At 42.8% G+C, this 17,943-nt stretch overlaps 1 protein-coding gene across 1 annotated transcript in view; it reads left to right on the top strand.

Moving 5' to 3' along the window:
- Positions 1 to 17,943, top strand: part of B4GALT4 (beta-1,4-galactosyltransferase 4) — a 33,304-nt gene that overhangs the window by 1,014 nt on the left and 14,347 nt on the right. Inside the window, exons 2-3 of the mRNA XM_006167631.2 lie at positions 10,781 to 11,176; positions 15,151 to 15,383. Of these exons, the coding sequence (XP_006167693.1) occupies positions 10,924 to 11,176; positions 15,151 to 15,383 (486 nt within the window). The 5' untranslated portion in view covers positions 10,781 to 10,923. The remainder of the gene's footprint in view (positions 1 to 10,780; positions 11,177 to 15,150; positions 15,384 to 17,943) is intronic.

The following is a 17,943-nucleotide window of genomic DNA, read 5'->3' as shown; positions in this document are numbered from 1 at the left end:
AGGAGAATGGAGGAGAAGGGATTGCAGCGTGACCATCCCCCCTGGGGGGTGATTTCTCGCTTTCTGTCTCTATGTCTCTCTCTGCTCTCTCTGTCTGTCTGGCAAGCACACGTGCCCTATAGCAAAAACCTCTCAAAAAAAAAAAAAAAAAGAACTGATCTGATGAGAATCAATACAATTTGAAGACAGAAGATTATCCATTTTATTGATTACTTCAAAGAACCAACTTTAGGTTTTGTTAGGTTTTTTCCATTGATTCCTGTTTTCAATTTTATCAATTTCTGTTTTAATTTTTAATTATGACTTTTATTCTCACTTTGGGTTTAGTTTTCTCTTGTTTTTTTTTTTTTTTTTTTTTTAGTTTTTAAACAAACAAGATCATATCGAGGATACTGGCAAGTCCGGGAGTTTTAGGTCTGGATGAATAGGATTCCGGTGAGAAATCGGGATTCGACGGGCGTGGAGGGCTATCTATTCCTGGCACCTGGGCGAGGAGTACTGGCATGCCTCTCAGGCAGGAGATAAAATATTTCATTGGGCTAGTTTATCTATTTGGTATTTTATCTTCTTGAGCAGGTTTGACCTTTGTAGAGACTCTAAACACCACGAAATTGCAAAAATCAGAAAAAAAAAAGTGTTTGGGTGCATTTTAAGAGAGAAGGCTCATAGCTTTGATCAGTTTAAAAACATCTGTTAAAGAGCAGTAGGAGGAGACTTTAGAAGGTTCTTGGATAAATGGAATTAAAGTACATGTTTATTGTGGTGCAAAAAATGTTGAGATTCGTGCATAAAATTTGCATAATATGCATTTTCTGCGAACGCCTACAGTACAGAATTGTGTCAAACCGTCTGACTACATAATCTGTGGCGTGGATGTGGAGGGCAGTAAAACTAGTTATTTATTTTTTAAATGTATCACAATGTAAGTATTCAGTATCAACTTTTAAGATGAGCCAATAATGGTGTGCTCTTTTTCAGAGATGCATACAAATTAAATTATTTGAGAACTATCTTTATTTTATTTTTTTTTTTGGAGAAGTTTTTGCTACAGGGCATGTACGCTTGCCAGATAGAGGACCCTCCCCCCACCCCCCCATGGCCACTCCGCAATCCCTTCTCTTCCATTCTCCTCTCTGGATCTTGGACACGCAAGTGCACTAGGCGTCAGTTTCAGTCACCAGGTCTGGGACTTGAACCGGGGTTGACTACGTGGGAGTCCAGCCACGAAGCCATTACGCCAACTGCTGCTGGTCCCTTGAGAACTATCTTTTGAAGATCTTTTATTCAGTGTGGGAACCTTCAAAGCAGATCAGTAGGGATTTTTTTTCTAAGCTGTCCATGTAGTTTATGTACATTTTCTTTTCCACTTAGCTAACCTGAGCACTTTCATGTAGTTTTATTAAATATCATTTTAATGAAAGAGTATGTTCCATTATGGTTTCTCAAACCTGGTTGCACTTCTTAGAATTACTTTGTTACTGTTAAAATTATAGGTTTCTTGGGACCAGCAGGTGGCATAATGACTGGGGTCCTGGACTTCCACATGGCCAGCCGTGGTTCGAGTCCTGGACCTAGGGCTTGAAAATCACTGAGTGCATGTGCATCTGTGCCCAAAATCCCAGGAGGAGAATGGAGTGGGAGAGATGGGACGTGGCCACCCCTCTTATCACAGAAACATAAAGGAAACACACAAACAAACAAACAGATTTCTTGACCCCACCTCAGGCCTTTGAAATAAAAACCTGGAGGTGGAGGGGAAGGGGGTGGGGGAGTGGGGTGTGGAGCCTAGGAATAGATATCTCAGAGACCAGAAGGTTCTCTGGCATTGAAAATTAGACAGCCTCTGAGGCTTTTCTTTGAGACTGGGTTTTGTGTAGCTCTTTGGAACAAGTTTTCTTTTTAAAAAATATTTATTTATTTATTATTATTATTTTAATTTGACCAGAAGAGACAGAGAGAGAGAGAAAGTAAAAAAACAAGCTGCCAGGTCTTTGACCCGAACTGTGGTTGGCCATGTGGGAGTCCAGCACCTTTAATCACTACGCCACCTGCCGGCCCCACAGGACAAGTTTTCTTAAAAGTTATAGGAATGAATTGCTGCCAAATTTACATAGCTAAAAGTTTTGATTCCCTTCTATTGAGTCATCTTTAAATTTTAGTATATTTTAAAGGAGAACCATATAGTTATTTTTATCAGAAATCTATATTGCTTCTGATTGTAAAACCCCATTGGAGAAAAATTGTAAAATACAGAAGAGAGCCAACAGGTGACATAGGTCAAGGTAGCTGGATCCCACATGACCAGCAGTGTGGTTGGAGTTCCTGACCTGGCGACTTGAAAAGTGCAGTGGGTATGTGTGCCTAAAATCCCAAGAGGAAAATGGAGGAATGGAGTAGAGAGGATTATGGAATGTCCATCCTCCCTAGGGGGTGATTACTCACTCATTCCCCCTTCCTGTCTTTCTCTGTACAACACATGTGCCCTATAGCAAAACTTAAAAAAAAGGGGGGGGAGGGTCAGCAGATGGCATGGTGGTTGAGGCACTGGACTCTCACATTGCTGAATGTGATTCAAGACCCAGATCTGGTAGTTTGCTTTCTCACTTTCTTAATTTTTCTCTGGTCACATTAGAAAGAATAGGGAATAGCAGATGGCCTAATGGCTATGTCGCTGGACTCCCATGTAGTCAACTGCTGTTTGAGTCCCAGACCCGGTGGCTTAAACTCAACGCCAGGTGCATGTGCGTGTGTGCCCAAGATCCCAAGAGGATAATGGAGGAGAAGGGATTGTGGCACGGCCATCCCCACTGGGGGGGGGGGGTGGATTTCTCGCTTTGTCTCTCTGTCTCTCTGGTGAGCGCATGTATCCTATAGCAAAAAAACTCTCAAAAAAGTAAAAAAAAAAAATTAGAAAGAATAATAAAAAACTCTCAAAAAAGTAAAAAAAAAAAAATTAGAAAGAATAATACTAATAAAATAATTCTAAAAAGATACAGAAGAAAAAAATGGTTTTACCCTAATTCCATAGACAACCACTAATGACTCTTTCTGGCATTTTAAATATAACACACACACATATGCACTGGATAATTGGGATTGTAGTTTATGTAGATTTTTTTCACTTACCTACCTTGAGCACTTTCTCATGTAGTTTTATTAAGCACTATTTTTTTAAAAAAATTCAACTTTATTTCTTTTTAAAATTTGACCAGAGAGGGACAGAGAGAGAGAAAGAGAGAGAGAGAGAGAGAGAGAGAGAAAGAGAGAAGGCAAGCTGCCAGATCTGGGACTCGAACGTAGTCAGCCACGTGGGAGTCCAGTGGCCTTAACCACCACACCACCTGCTGGCCCCCTTATTAAGCACCATTTAAAAAATAATTATTTACTTAATTTTATTTATTCATTTATTTTAATTTGACCAAATTAGGGGGGGATGAGAAAGCCACCAGGTCTGGGATTCAAACCGTGGTCGGCCAGCCACCTGCTGCCCCATTAAGCACCATTTTAATGAAAGTACGTTTCATTTTATGGTGTGCTGTCATTAACTAGACCAAATCCCTATGATTAACATTTGAATTCATTTCCATTTTTAAAATTATTTTAGCCACATTGGTTTGAATATTGTGGTTTACCTCTCTATTTTCCTTAGAATAAATTTCTAAATGATGAAATGCAGAGCTATTCAAATGCACTTTTAAAATCTCATTTTCACATCATCTTACTGCTTTTCCTCACGAGAAGAAAACATTTTTGAAGGCTCTATTGCATTCCAGGTTCATTCTCTTATTTCAGTGGTTTTCAAACTTTAATGTGCATAAGAATCCCCTTGGGAGCGTGTCGAAGTTTCAGTTTCCTGAGTCCCAGACTGAGCTGTTCCAACCCAGTAGCTCTGGAGTAGGGCCATGGAATCTGCAGTTTCAGCAAGTTCCCGTGTGTTAATGTAGAAACACTTGGAACCACACTTTGAGAACTGCTTTTTAAATAAATGACCAGATATATTTAGAATGTCTAGGTTCCTTGCCCAAAGTGTTTATGTACATGATAACAAAATTGGAACTCAGCTCCTGGTGACTTTAGTGCCCTGTGTTTTCTGTTAACTCAAACTTCTCATGGTGGGCCCCCAGCGACTGATCCGACTGCCATCTTCCTGGGTAGTTGAGAGTGTCATATAGGTACACAGTGAACTACTTTTTTTTTGGAGAGGTTTTCGCTACAGGGCACGTGCACTTGCCAGACAGACAGAGAGAGACATAGAGACAGAAAGCGAGAAATCACCCCGCAGGGGGCATGGTCACGCCGCAATCCCTTCTCCTCCATTCTCCTCTCAGGATCCTGGGCATGCACACACACGCGCCTGGCGTGAGTTTTAAGCCACCGGGTCCGGGTCGCGAACCACGGTCAACCACGTGGGAGTCCAGCTACATAGCCATTACGCTAACTGCTGGTTCCCACACAGTGAACTTCTATTAAAACGTATCACCTGAAATTCTTAGGAATTCTATATTGTGTGCATAGCATATACTACATCAAATAATTTCTTAAGTTTATTTTATTTGTCAGAGTGTATGTGTGCTTGCATACACTCTGGAGGGAGAGGGAGAAAGAAAGTAACCCCTGCAGGAAGTGGTCATACTTCAGTCCCTTCTCCTCCATCTTTCCTTCCTTTCAAAATTTTGGGCAGGCATGCATGCACATACACGTGCCTGGCATGTTCGAGCTGCCTAGACTGGGATTCGAACAGTGCAGTTGACCAGCTCCATAAACCACCAGGCCTCAGACTAGTCCTATTAAACAAGTTCAATCGTTTGCTAGTTGCAAGATCTAGATATCTTTGGCACAGACACCACAGAAGTGATATTGTGCCCTTCTTAATGCAACATATCACAAGGATCTTAAGACCGATAGGCTTTAGCACTGGTGATTTTGACCTCGACCACTTGATTAAGGTGAAATATGTTTGGGTTTCAGTACTATAAAGTTAATGTCTTTCCTTTTGGAGTTCATAATGATCTTGGGTGAGATACATTGAGACTGTGCAAATTCTGCTTATCCTCAACTTTTTGCCCATTAATTTAATTAGGTCATTGGGAAGGTCATGTGTGTTTCTATGCAGAGACGGGTCATGACTTTCCGATGACCGGTAGCATCCACTGGCAGATTTTGTCTGCAACAGACAAGGTGCTTTTTTTTTTCATCTCCCATTTTTTAATGGATTAGAAGTTTCATGGAAGGAAGAGCAGCTCTTTCTCTTTCATTCATTTATTTAATCATTAATGTCCGTATGGACTCAGTCATTGTGTTTTATGGGTTAAAATACAGTGCCATTGATAGTAATTTTGTTTGCTCAAATGCTTCCAGTTTGGGCCACAGGAGAGCTCAGTCTTTGAGTTAAATGACTTGTAAATATAAACAACTTTCTTCAGTTTAATCCCAACTTTCTTCAGTTTAATCCCAACCCTGCCTCCTCCCAGGGAACCTTTGTTCCTTCGGAATCTGGGCAGTGATCACCCAGAAGCCTCTTTTTTTTTTTTTGGAGAGGTTTTCGCTATAGGGGGCCTGCGGTCGCCCGAATCTATGCAGAGACGGGTCATGACTTTCCGATGACCGGTAGCATCCACTGGCAGATTTTGTCTGCAACAGACAAGGTGCTTTTTTTTTTCATCTCCCATTTTTTAATGGATTAGAAGTTTCATGGAAGGAAGAGCAGCTCTTTCTCTTTCATTCATTTATTTAATCATTAATGTCCGTATGGACTCAGTCATTGTGTTTTATGGGTTAAAATACAGTGCCATTGATAGTAATTTTGTTTGCTCAAATGCTTCCAGTTTGGGCCACAGGAGAGCTCAGTCTTTGAGTTAAATGACTTGTAAATATAAACAACTTTCTTCAGTTTAATCCCAACTTTCTTCAGTTTAATCCCAACCCTGCCTCCTCCCAGGGAACCTTTGTTCCTTCGGAATCTGGGCAGTGATCACCCAGAAGCCTCTTTTTTTTTTTTTTGGAGAGGTTTTCGCTATAGGGTGCCTGCGCTCGCCAGAAAGACAAAGAGAGACAGAAAGACAGCGAGAAATCCCCCCCCCCCCCAGGGGGATGGCCACGCCGCAATCCCTTCTCCTCCTTTCTCCTCTTGGGATCTTGGGCATGCACACACACATGCGCCCGGCATGAGTTTTAAGCCACCGGGTCCGGGACGCGAACCGCGGTCGACTACATGGGAGTCCAGTGACATAGTGCTAACTGCTGGTCCCACCCAGAAGCCTCTTAATAGGAACTATAATTTGGAGACTGAATACCTGAGGCCTACGGAAGTTAGGACAGGATATACGCAAATAATCAGTTCCCAGAACACTGCAGGAATAGCAAAAGATCAGCCCTTTTCCTGGTGCTGTTCCACGAAGTGCCAAGGGAGAAGGACCACATGCCTGGGATCACTTCGAGGCTGCTCAGACACCCTGCACCTGCGGAGTTGCTTTTGGAGATGCTGGGTTGGAATAGAGCTTTGAGGCTCAAGGTTGCTGGATGGTGGCCACACCCTTTGTCCTTCGTGCATAAATGCTTAGTAAATATTTGTGGAGTGACACCATGAGTATTCCCCACCCTTCACAGTGGTGCAAAAATGTGTGTGGGAAGAGATTCTCCCAGCATGATACTGAACATTCACACTGTTTTACATTTCAGTTATAACTCCTCTTCCTTGTCAGGTTGTTTTATTATTATGGAAAATTCCAAGAACAAACCTAGAGAGAAAGAAAGTAGATCATATTTACCTATCTCTTATCTTCAGTGCTTCTCGGTATCTTGCCAGTCTCCTTTCATCTAGTCCCCCACTTTAGAGTGGGAGGTAGCTGGTATTTGAAAACAAATCACAGACATGAGGATCTAGGAAGGGACTGAAATGAACAGTAAGGGTGAGGACTAGGCTTTAATTCTCTTTGGAGCCCAGCACTCTGTTTGAAAATAGCAGGTGCATAGCACCAGCAGGTGGCGTGGTGGTTAAGGCGCTAGACACTCCCACATGGCTAACCATGGTTCACGTCCTGGACCTGGTGGCTTGCTTTCTAACTTTCCCTCTCTTTCTCTCTCTTTCTATGTGTGTGTCTCTCTCTGGTCAAATTAAAATAAAATGGACGAACAAATAAAAAAGTAATTATTTAAAAAGAAGTAAAATAGCAGGTGTCAGAAAAGACTGGTTGAATTGAGAGGAGGAAAAACAAAAATATGAAAACAATCATTTGAACTAACTCTAGGACAGACTTCTAGAAAGGAAAAGTATGGTGAGTCTTGACCTAAAATAACTTCTTTTAAGTTGCCTGCATTTAGTCTGTACAGTCAATAATGACTGTCTTCTCTTGTCACTTCAAGGCAGCTTTGATTAAAAAAGAAAAGTAATTCTGGGACCATGGAAGAGAACGTGGTCTCTCAATTCATCACTTTCTCAGATAACCAGGAGTTACCTGTCTCTAAAATCACTTTCTTTCAAAAAAAAAAATCATTATCCTTTTCTAATTATAAAAGTAACATGTATTCATTGAAAAGAAAAATAGAAAATTACAGAGAAATAGAAAATAAAAATCACAAGCTGTATTTCAGCATGTGATCTCAAAATTAACATTTTCTTGGGTAATGTGAATCGCATTTATAACCAAGTTGCTAAATACGTGTGTTCCTGGGAGTGTACCAGGTGTGTTTTGGTCCGCCTCAGTAAATTCTTACAGTAGTGTTGTGAGATAAGTGTGTGGTTTTTTTTTTTTATTATTCTATAGCTGGGGAAATATGCTGGGAAGTCACTTAGCTGATAAGCAGGTCTTTCTTGATAGTACGGTGTTACTAATTCCTCACACCTTACAGGAACCAAGGGAACCACCCTTTCCTCCATGCTGGCTGTCTGTACAGTCAGTTCCGGGGAAGGCTTTTAGGCTTAGGAGAGGGAGTAAGTGATTATTTGTAGTCTGAAAAAGGGATTAGGCCAGTGGTGCAGAGGATGCCGAGGTCCCATGGGAAGGTCCTGGATTTGCATCCCAAGTTCTCCATATACTCTGGGCAACAATTTTGTTTGCATTGTAAAAGTAGTATATGGGGACCAGCAGGTGGTGTAAGGCTGTGTTGCTGGACTCCCCATAGTTGATCACAGTTTGAGTCCCCAACCTTGCGGCTTAAAACTCACGCCCCAAATTCTGAAAAGCAAGGGAGGATAATGGAGGACTGCAGTGTGGGTATCACCGCTGGGGGGGGGGTGATATCTCACTTTCTGTCTGTCTCTATCTCTCTGGTGAGCACACACACACTTTAGCAAAAATCTCTCTCTGAAAATAAATATATGTAAAATATGTAGAAATATAAAACTATAAAATAATACAAACATAAAATATATAAACTGTGATATTAAATACAATAAGAAACAACCCCCAGGTAGTCCCATACTTCTAATATAAGTATGTTAGCTTTTGAGTATATTTCTTTCTAGCTTTTTATTTCTATAGCTTTGTTGTAGTTATAGCTCATATATAGAGAGTTTACTTTCTTTTTAAAAATTTTCTGTAGCATGCATGTGCTCCCTAAAGAAACAGTGAAAGCAAAAAGGCAGCCCTCAATGGAGGATGGCAATACCCCAGTCCCGACTCCATTCTCCTCTTAGGGTTTTGGGCGCACATGCACACAAATGCACCTGGCATGTCTTTCAAGCCTCTGGGTTCGGAACGCCAACTGCACTGTTGGCCATGGGGTATCCAGCCACCCTCACCACCACAACACTAGCTGGCCCCACAGAGTTTACTTTCTGTTTTCCTTTTTGTGACTTAAGATTTAAGTGTTTGCATATTGTTACTTAGCATAGAAATGATTTCAGTCTCACTTTAGCCATTTAACTGAGGTTATATTTGACATAGGCCATTATCCATGCCCTGGCTTTAGCATTTTCAGCACTCTCTGATAACAGGCTTAGAATCTGGAGAAAGGTGGCGTGGGTGATGCAGAGAGGGTAGGAGGTGTTGCTCCAGGACTCCTCCAAGTACCCTTCACCACCTTAGTGCCTTACCATGGTCTGGGCTGGGTCTCAGCCAAGTGGCTTCACACATTGGACTTCTGTCAACAACTCAGAATACAGCAACTTCTTGGAGATTCATTCATATTATCCCACCTCCCATGATTGAAGCATGAAACCAGCGTCGGGATTTACCACCCGGCAGGGGAATACGGCCGATGCAGTGATGTGTCGCACAGGCCATCTGCGGGCCGGGCCTGCTCAGTGTGAGCTGGTACAGCAGTCACAGTGATGGTCCGCATTTCCCGTGTGCACTGTGCATGGAGGCGGGCAGACACTTCCTGCATTCATGCAGCAGGTCATCCAGTCCACGATACCCTCTCTGGGCAGGCACTAATTTTATCCCATCTTACAGAAAAGGAAACTGAGGGTCAGGTAAGTGACTGGCCTGAGGTTGCATGGCTGATACGTGTTGGAGCTATAGTTTCTGTCAGAGTCCAAACCCCTGATCTTAAACCCTGTGCTGTCCTTTGACCCATTCTTGTAGCTTTTTGAGCTCCTGTGTTGGGTTCTCTTGTGTTTCTTGCTCTCACTACCACCCCAGCCCCTCACTGGTGGGATGTGCCCTGTGCCCATGCCTCATGAGAATGTAACATTTAGGGACCAACAGTTAGTGTAATGGCTATGTCGCTGGAATCCCATGTAGTTGACCGTGGTTCGAGTCCCAGACCCGGTGACTTAAACTCACACCGGGCATGTGTGCATGCGTGCTCAAGATCCCGAGAGGAGAATGGAGGAGAAGGGATTGCACCGTATCCAATCCCCCCTGGGGGGGGTGATTTCTTGCTTTCTGTCTCTCTGTCTCTCTCTCTCTTTCTGGTAAGCACACGCACCCTATAGCAAAAACTTCTCCAAAAAAGGAAAAAAAAAAGAATGTAACATTTAGTTCCTGCTGTCAAGGACCATGTTTTCGTTTTTAATTTTTAAGATTTGTTTTTCTTTTAATTTTTTTTTTTAAAGAAATTTTTGCTATAGAGTACGTGTGCTTGCCAGAGACAACGAGAGACAGAAAGTGAGAAATCACCCCCCAGGAGGGATGGCCATGCCGCAGTCTTTTCTACTCTAGGACTCAAACCGAGGTTGACTACGTAGGAGTCCAGCTCCTTTATTCTTGATAGAGAATGTGCCCACACATGAGAGAGATAGAGAAGAGAGAGAAGAGCACCCTCCACAAGTCCTGGTCACACCACCCTCCCCGTCCTGCATCCCTGTAAGATCCGGGCACTGCTGCAGGTGCCCAGCGTCCACCAGTGACTAGATCAGGAATTCGAACCGTAGTCGCCATGTGAAATCTGGCTTCTCAACAGTGGCTCCAGCCCAAGGATCATGTTTTTCTCGCTGTCACAGAAGAACAGAGTTTTTGTTGTTTTCTTTATTTTCTCTTAGGGCCAAAATATACTTCCATGACCACGTTTGATATTTTGTTAACTTTCTCTTAAAGCTGTTTCAGGAAGGGGCACCTGAGGAAAAGAACCATTAGGGCTTTCCTTCTGTGTAGCATCTGGAAATGACTTTCTTTTAGGGTGACAGCCTAGACGACACTCCAGAGAGCTTCTGTGACATAGAGATAGTTGGAACTGCCTCCCTCCAAAGTCCCCATTTCCCCATCTCTAAACCCTAAGTGGAGAACTACCATTACTATTTGTCAAGGTCTGAAGGGGGGAGGATTTCAGTTTGTGGTGAATCATTTCAAGATAGGATTTCTATTGAAGCAGCATGTTTTTTTCTGATTTTTTTTAGTGATCTTTGGAGTAGAACTACCAAGCAAAAGTGGGCATTGCATCTTCGGCTGCCGTCACGTTTGCCATCAGAGTGGAAAGATCTAACGTGAAGCTTCCTCACCTGCAGGGAGGTAGAGGGATAGGGGTTACATACCAACAGACATGGGTTTCAACCTGACTTTTCACCTCTCCTACAAATTCCGATTGCTGTTACTTTTTACCTTGTGCCTGACGGTGGTTGGGTGGGCCACCAGTAACTACTTTGTGGGTGCTATTCAAGAGATCCCGAAAGCCAAGGATTTCATGGCTAATCTCAACAAGGTCATAGCTTTGGGGAAGGACAAAACTCTGACTCATGAATCGTCCATGAAAAAAGCAGAACTTGCCGACTGTCCTCCTGTGTCTCCATATCTCAGTAAGTGTTTTCTTCGTTCTTTACTAAGTACTACGTAAACTTTTCATTTAAATGTAACATAAAAAACAGCATGGTTAAGTTTTGCAAATCAACACACCCGTGTAACCAACATATAAATTAAGGAATGGAGTTGTAGAGAATCTTGGAAGTTTCCATGCTGCTTCCACTCAATGGCCTCGCTTAAATATTCTAACACTATTAGAAAAATCTAAGACTTTTTTCCTGGTTTTAAGCTTTACAGAGCGGAAGCATATATTATGTATCAGTTGTGTTTGGTTTCTGTTGCTTAACATTATCTTTGTGAGATCTGGTCACTGGTTGAGTGAGATGGTAGTTTGTTCATTATCCTTGATGTATATATATCGTAATGTATAATATGAACATTAGCAGTTTTACTTTTTAGCCACAAATTCTCAGCAGCATAACAGGCTCCCTCTAGCTCTGCTCTGTGGGTCTCATCCTTCTCCTGGGGCCAGTGGGCTATCCTGGGCATGTTCTCATGATATGGGCAGAGCTCCAGAGCACAAGTGGGGACATGCTCGCACGTTCAGGCCTCCAGCTGTGGCACGTCTAAGAGCACTGCCTTGGCCATAAGTGTGGGGTCAAGGACCAAAGCTTAACTTTTTCAGTGTTGTCTTTAGCATTCATTTCTTAAATATTTTTTATGTTTTGATTTCTCTTTGATGTCTTGCCTTTCAACGTAAATGGTCATTTGGCTTTAGTGCACAGACCCTTGTGTTCACTAATCAACGTCTTTTCTCACGTCGTGAGTTGTCAGAACATTCAGATGTCTGTATTATTTCCCCTTCCCAGAATGCCTTTCCTTAACCCATGTCTGCCTGATGGACTTTTACCTCGTTGTCAGAAATTCAGCTTAGATGTCTTCTTTTCAGAAAGGTTTCTCAGACTGCCCCAGTCAGATTTAGTTTTATGCGCCTTTTTTTTTTTTTTTTTTGAGAGAGAGATTTTTGTTATAGGGCACATGTGCTCACCAGAGAGATAGCGAAAAATCACCCCCCCAGGGGAGATGGCCACACTCAGTTTCTCAGGATCTTGGGCATGCATGTACACATGCCCTGTGTGAGGTTTAAGCTGCCAGGTTTAAGACTAGAACTGTGTTCAACTACTTGGGAGTCCAGCGATGTAACCATGATGCCATGGTTAACTGGCCCCAGTTTTATACTTTTCTGTGCCTGTAGGAATACCAATATTCCTGTTGTGCTGATCATAGCGTGCTGTCCATATGTTTGCCTGTCTCCCACCAGAGGCAGTGAGCAGACAGGATGTAGACAGGGTGACCCTTTCTAGGTGGGCAAAGCCCAGCACCCTCCTGACCTGCAGAGGTGGCTCCTTGCCTTTATTCCAAGAGCTGAGAACTGGCCTTGGGCTTTTCGGAGATTGCTCTTAGCTAACCAGGCAACTGCAGACACCATCTTACTCTGCTGTTACAGAATACCATGAACTGACTGGCACGTGTGTGCACGCCCGCTCACACACCAGCGCACACAGATACGGAGGAAGATATCCCCTGCTCTTTTTATAAGGTTATTCTGTCGTGGCGGATTCACTCTCATGATCTCTTCTGCACCTAATTAGCTCTTGAAGGCTCCACCAGTACGACCACGTTGGGAATTAGGGCTTCAGCGTGAATGTCAGGGGGACACAAACTTCCAGTCCACGCACCTTCTCTCCTAACTCAGTCACAGGCTCGTGCTCCAGGCAGGCCGGCATGCTCTTTCTCTTTATCTGGTCAGGGAAAAGCCAAAATGTTATTCCTGAGTGTGTGTTCTAGCAGAAATGATTCAAGTTGAGATATGAATATGGGTTATTAAAATGCAAACCAGACTGTGTTAGTCACCTTGTTCAAAATCCTTACACCATATTTAAGCAATAGATTTACTGATAAAGAATAGATGGCAGATGGATGGTGGACCAGCATACTGCAGATGAGTGGGGAAAAAAAAAAAAAACAATGCCAACCATACTCGCCTACCTTTCAAATGTGGTGTTCTTGGTTGAAAATGATGAATAGGGTATTATCCTTGATCTGATTGTCATACACTCAGTCACAGGCTCGTGCTCCAGGCAGGCCGGCATGCTCTTTCTCTTTATCTGGTCAGGGAAAAGCCAAAATGTTATTCCTGAGTGTGTGTTCTAGCAGAAATGATTCAAGTTGAGATATGAATATGGGTTATTAAAATGCAAACCAGACTGTGTTAGTCACCTTGTTCAAAATCCTTACACCATATTTAAGCAATAGATTTACTGATAAAGAATAGATGGCAGATGGATGGTGGACCAGCATACTGCAGATGAGTGGGGAAAAAAAAAAAAAACAAACGTTGCCAATCTTACACGCCTATCTTTCAAATGTGGTGTTCTTGGTTGAAAATGATGAATAGGGTATTATCCTTGATCTGATTGTCATACACTGTATGCATACATGCTTTGAGAATCCATGTCATGTCCCATAAAGATATAATTACACATAAATAAGAAATTATAAAATAGAAAAAAGACTACATAGACTCTGGCACAGTGAGCAAGTGCTCAATTCAGAGGCTGGTACGAGTAGTGAGTGACCCGAGGAAAAACAGAACTTAAAGTGTTGGGGGTGGGTGGTGGTGGTGGTAGAGACTGAGAGAATTAGTAGAAGCAGGTGCTGGAAGGTTAGGGCCCTTAAACAGCTACGACAGTGAGAAACTGAGCAAGAGAACGAGTTCATGTCAGACCTGCTCATGAGACTCTTTCCAGCTGGAGGAACAGAGGCATGGGCAGGTTAATGATGGGGTTTAATAACAGACCACACAGGAAACCATCTCAACAGCCACCCCATTGTCTCCCAGCAGGGTGGGGGTCCAGAAGTGGCTCTGGTATCATGCCTTCTATGTGACTCCATTTCTCACTGTTCATTTTCAGGGTATTACTGATGGTTGTTTGTCTCGTGTGCAGACCCTTCAAGAAGGGTCTTGTAGGTCAGTTATTTTCTCTGGGTGGCTTGAGGCTGTGGCTTCCCCTTGGTACTACTGGCCACATGAGCTTGGTCTAAGCAGCCAGGCTGGGTAGGGTGGTGGCATGGAGCCGGCACTTAAGCATAGGAAGGGCCTGTGACTGCTGTGCTCAGGAGGGGATGGCACAAGCAGGTATTTTGAGCGTTTGCAGCCTGACCAGCGTATGTGGAGTGAAGTCAAAACATGCATGCGTAAGTTCCTTAGCCAGCATCTGCCTCTTCTCTGACAGGGCAGAGGGGCTGATATGTGAAGCCGTGCGGCAGATTGAATATCACGGTTGGCCCTGGGTTTCATCCACTCAGGCTGTTTCCATATCACTTAACGAGTGCTGTGCTCAATTGGAAACTTCTGCCATGGTGACACAATGGGAGAATTGTGGTGCCGCACATACCTGTTCCTGCTGGGCGAGGGGTGGGGCTGGCTTCTGCTTTCCTGTGCTTTACCTCCATGAGCTAGGAAGGCTCTGAGTTACAGGAAGGAGTGGGAAAGGGCCTTGTTCAGGAACTCAATTCCGTGGAACGCTCTTTATTTTTAAGAGATCTCCCTCTCCTACAGGAGGAGAGGGCAAACTTGAAGGGTTACTTACGTTTCCTACTTCCAGCTGGATCATGCATCCAGAGTTGATGACGCAGCCACAGGAAATGCTCTTGTAGATCAGTGACTTGCTTTTGCAGCCGGTAACCTTAGTCACCTGATCCTGTCTCTAAATGACACTTTTTTTTAAATGAGTTATTTTACATTCGTTCACTGTATGTCATTACAGCCTACAAGATGAGATTTCCCATCCAGAATACACAGTATATTGACTCAGTCCAAGATACTTCCTTACTTGAATGCAGTAGTGAAAGCGCACTCTTGTAGTACTGGCCAGGCACTGGTCAAAACACTTCCATGTGTTAGCTCAAAGAACCCTCTCAACACTTCGGGGTCGCTCCCATTACCACCTGTGTCTGTGTTTTGTAGGAGGCCAGAGCAAGCTGGTTTTCAAACCAGATCTCACTTTGGAAGAAGTACAGGCAGAAAATCCCCAAGTGTACAGAGGCCAATATCGCCCTGAGGAATGTAAGGCTTCTCAGCGGGTGGCCATCCTCATTCCCTTCCGCAACAGAGAGAAACACCTGATGTATCTGCTAGAGCATCTTCACCCCTTCCTGCAGAGGCAGCAGCTGGAGTATGGCATCTACATTATCCACCAGGTGAGTGTTGGGGCAGGTAGGACCCTGCCCTCCATGCCCCCTCTCTGTGAGGGACTCAGCCATGGGACCACTTACCATTCATCTATCTTGGGTAAAAGGAGCTTCAGTCTGATCCCCAAAGGAGAGTTCTCTTCCCTCATTTATCCCTGAAGGGAGCAGAGGAAATTCTTGTTTCAGGTGTAGAGTCGTAGGGCCAAGTTGTGGGAAATTTCACTGCCCTTAAGTGAACCTTTGGAGAAAGTCTGTTTTTTGGTGAGCCCTTCCATGTTAGCCATGAGGCCCTAAGATGAGCCCTAAGCGTTCTTCCCCTTACCTTTCCTTCTGCATTCGCTAGACACAGCAGGATGAGCTGTTGAGATGGGTTTTAGTGACTGAGCATGGTTATTTAATGGGGACCTAGATGGGCCATTTGACAGACTACCGTGTTAATAACCAGTGTTCTATGAGCATTTTCACACTTCTATCTTTTGCCACTGTTTATTACATAGAACATGTTTTGTTTTGCTATAGGGTGTGTGTACTTGCTTTTCAGACAAAGTGAGAAATACCCGCCAGAGGGGATGACTACACTGTAGTCCCTACTCTACCATTCTCCTCTTGGGATTTGGGACACACACACACACACACACACACACACACACACAGATGCCTGGTGTGATTTTTCAAGCCATTGGGTCCAGGACTTGAAAACACACAGTTGGCTATGTGGGATCCAGTTGCCTTAACCTCCATGCCACCTCCTGCCCAAACGTGTTATGTTTGATTTTGCGCTTTCTTGGTCCACCTGTGTGACTTTGAAAGGTGTGATTTAGGAGGAGCCCAGTGTAACAGTAGGCAGCTTTCGAAGAGTTTAGCTCTAAGGTCAGTGAAGTAGACGATTAATGATGCCTCTATTGGTATTAAAGATTATTGGAAAGAAAATAAGGAATCAGTTTACACATCCATGTCTGAGCTTTTCAGAATTGTCCAGGGCTATCCGAATAATTCCTCCTTAAATCCTTACAAATCCTAAGAGTACAAACAAAATCATGAACTTATTACCTAGTTATGTAAGTAATATATTACTTACTTAGTAATTAATTATGTAGAACTGTTGACAACTCAGAGGATGAGCTCTGCAGTGTGTACTTCATAAGCAGCTCAGGCGTTTGAAAATCCTCATGCTTATTTAGTGTATCTGCCCATTTTTTTAGTTCTGAAAATGAAATTTTCCTATTGTTTTATAATTATTTTGGGTTTTAACATTGTTGGTTATAGGCATGATTTAATTGATTCTGAGATCTTAGGACAGCAATCCTCAAGATGTAGTATTATTTTTATGAATAGAAAAATGTGTCTGCTTTGTGTTTTTCTTTTCAGAAACATGGTGGTAATTTCTGAGAATTGCTTGTACTTCTGTTAGGATAACCCATTTATTGGACTGGAATTTAGTCTTATGGCATTTGGTCCAAACAGCCATGAGAAAAATCAATACTGAAAATCTTTTCATACTGTATCTTTGGTCGTATTATAGGTCAAATGGATTTCTTGTCTTACCTAGTGACACACCTCTTTGCGTAAGGCCACTGTGAGGTCTAGCCTCTGTCATTACTGTTGTAGCAGGGCTCTCTTACTGTGACTCCTAAGAATATTTTAAGTAGCTGAGAAATAGGAGCAATAACCTTCTGTTTATGGGTCATGATTTCTTGATCCTGTTTTGTAAGCTGTCAACGAAATCTCTTGGAAGCTTAATGTCAGTCTGTAACAGAGGGTAATATTGGGATCAGCCGAGTCAAACAGGGCCTCAGTACTGCTCATTGACTAATATGTACGAGAGGATTTGCAGTTACGGTTCCCCTGTTCCCCGCCCTCCTTCCCTCTCTTCCTTTTTTCCTTTCCTTCCCCAAGAGAAACAGAGAGCACCCTTATCGGACTCTGGACACTGTAATCTATCCCAAGCTTTAGCCAGCTGTGGGTGACAGACACATGTGTGCCCAGAATACTCGGGGAGGTCTCCCATGTGCATCCAGAACCTTCCCAGGTGGGACAGCCTCATTGGCCATCATTCTACCCCTGCACTACCATATGGCCCCAGTTTTGTAGTTTCATATGGGATAAATAAATGCCTTTTTTTTTTTTTTTTAGAAATTTTGAGGGTTTTTTTTTTTAACTTTAATTGTGATATCAATACAAGGGCTATCCTCTTAATAAATTTTAAGTGCATCATTTATTATTGATTGAGTTATTTGTGTAAAATGCATTTAATTGTATAGAACTGAACTTTTTTTACTTTGATGTGTTTTTACCATCTTGACTATTAAAAAGTGTACAATTCAATAGCGTTAAGGACATTCACACTGTCATGCAACCAATCTTTAGAACTTTTTCATCCTCCAACACTGAAACTATACCACTACACAGCTCCCCAGATTTAAGACTGTTTCTTTTTTTTTTTAATTTTTATTTATTTATTTATTTTTTTGAGAGTTTTTTGCTATTGGGTGTGTGCGCTCGCCAGACAGACAGAGAGAGACAGAGAGACAGAAAGTGAGAAATCACCCCCCAGGGGGGATAGCCAAAC

This window comes from Tupaia chinensis, unplaced genomic scaffold, assembly GCF_000334495.1.
Source record: "Tupaia chinensis unplaced genomic scaffold, TupChi_1.0 Scaffold144909_1, whole genome shotgun sequence".
Taxonomy (NCBI): Eukaryota; Metazoa; Chordata; class Mammalia; order Scandentia; family Tupaiidae; genus Tupaia; species Tupaia belangeri.
Note: the sequence above shows the minus strand (reverse complement) of the source record. Positions and strands in the feature narration are given on the sequence as shown.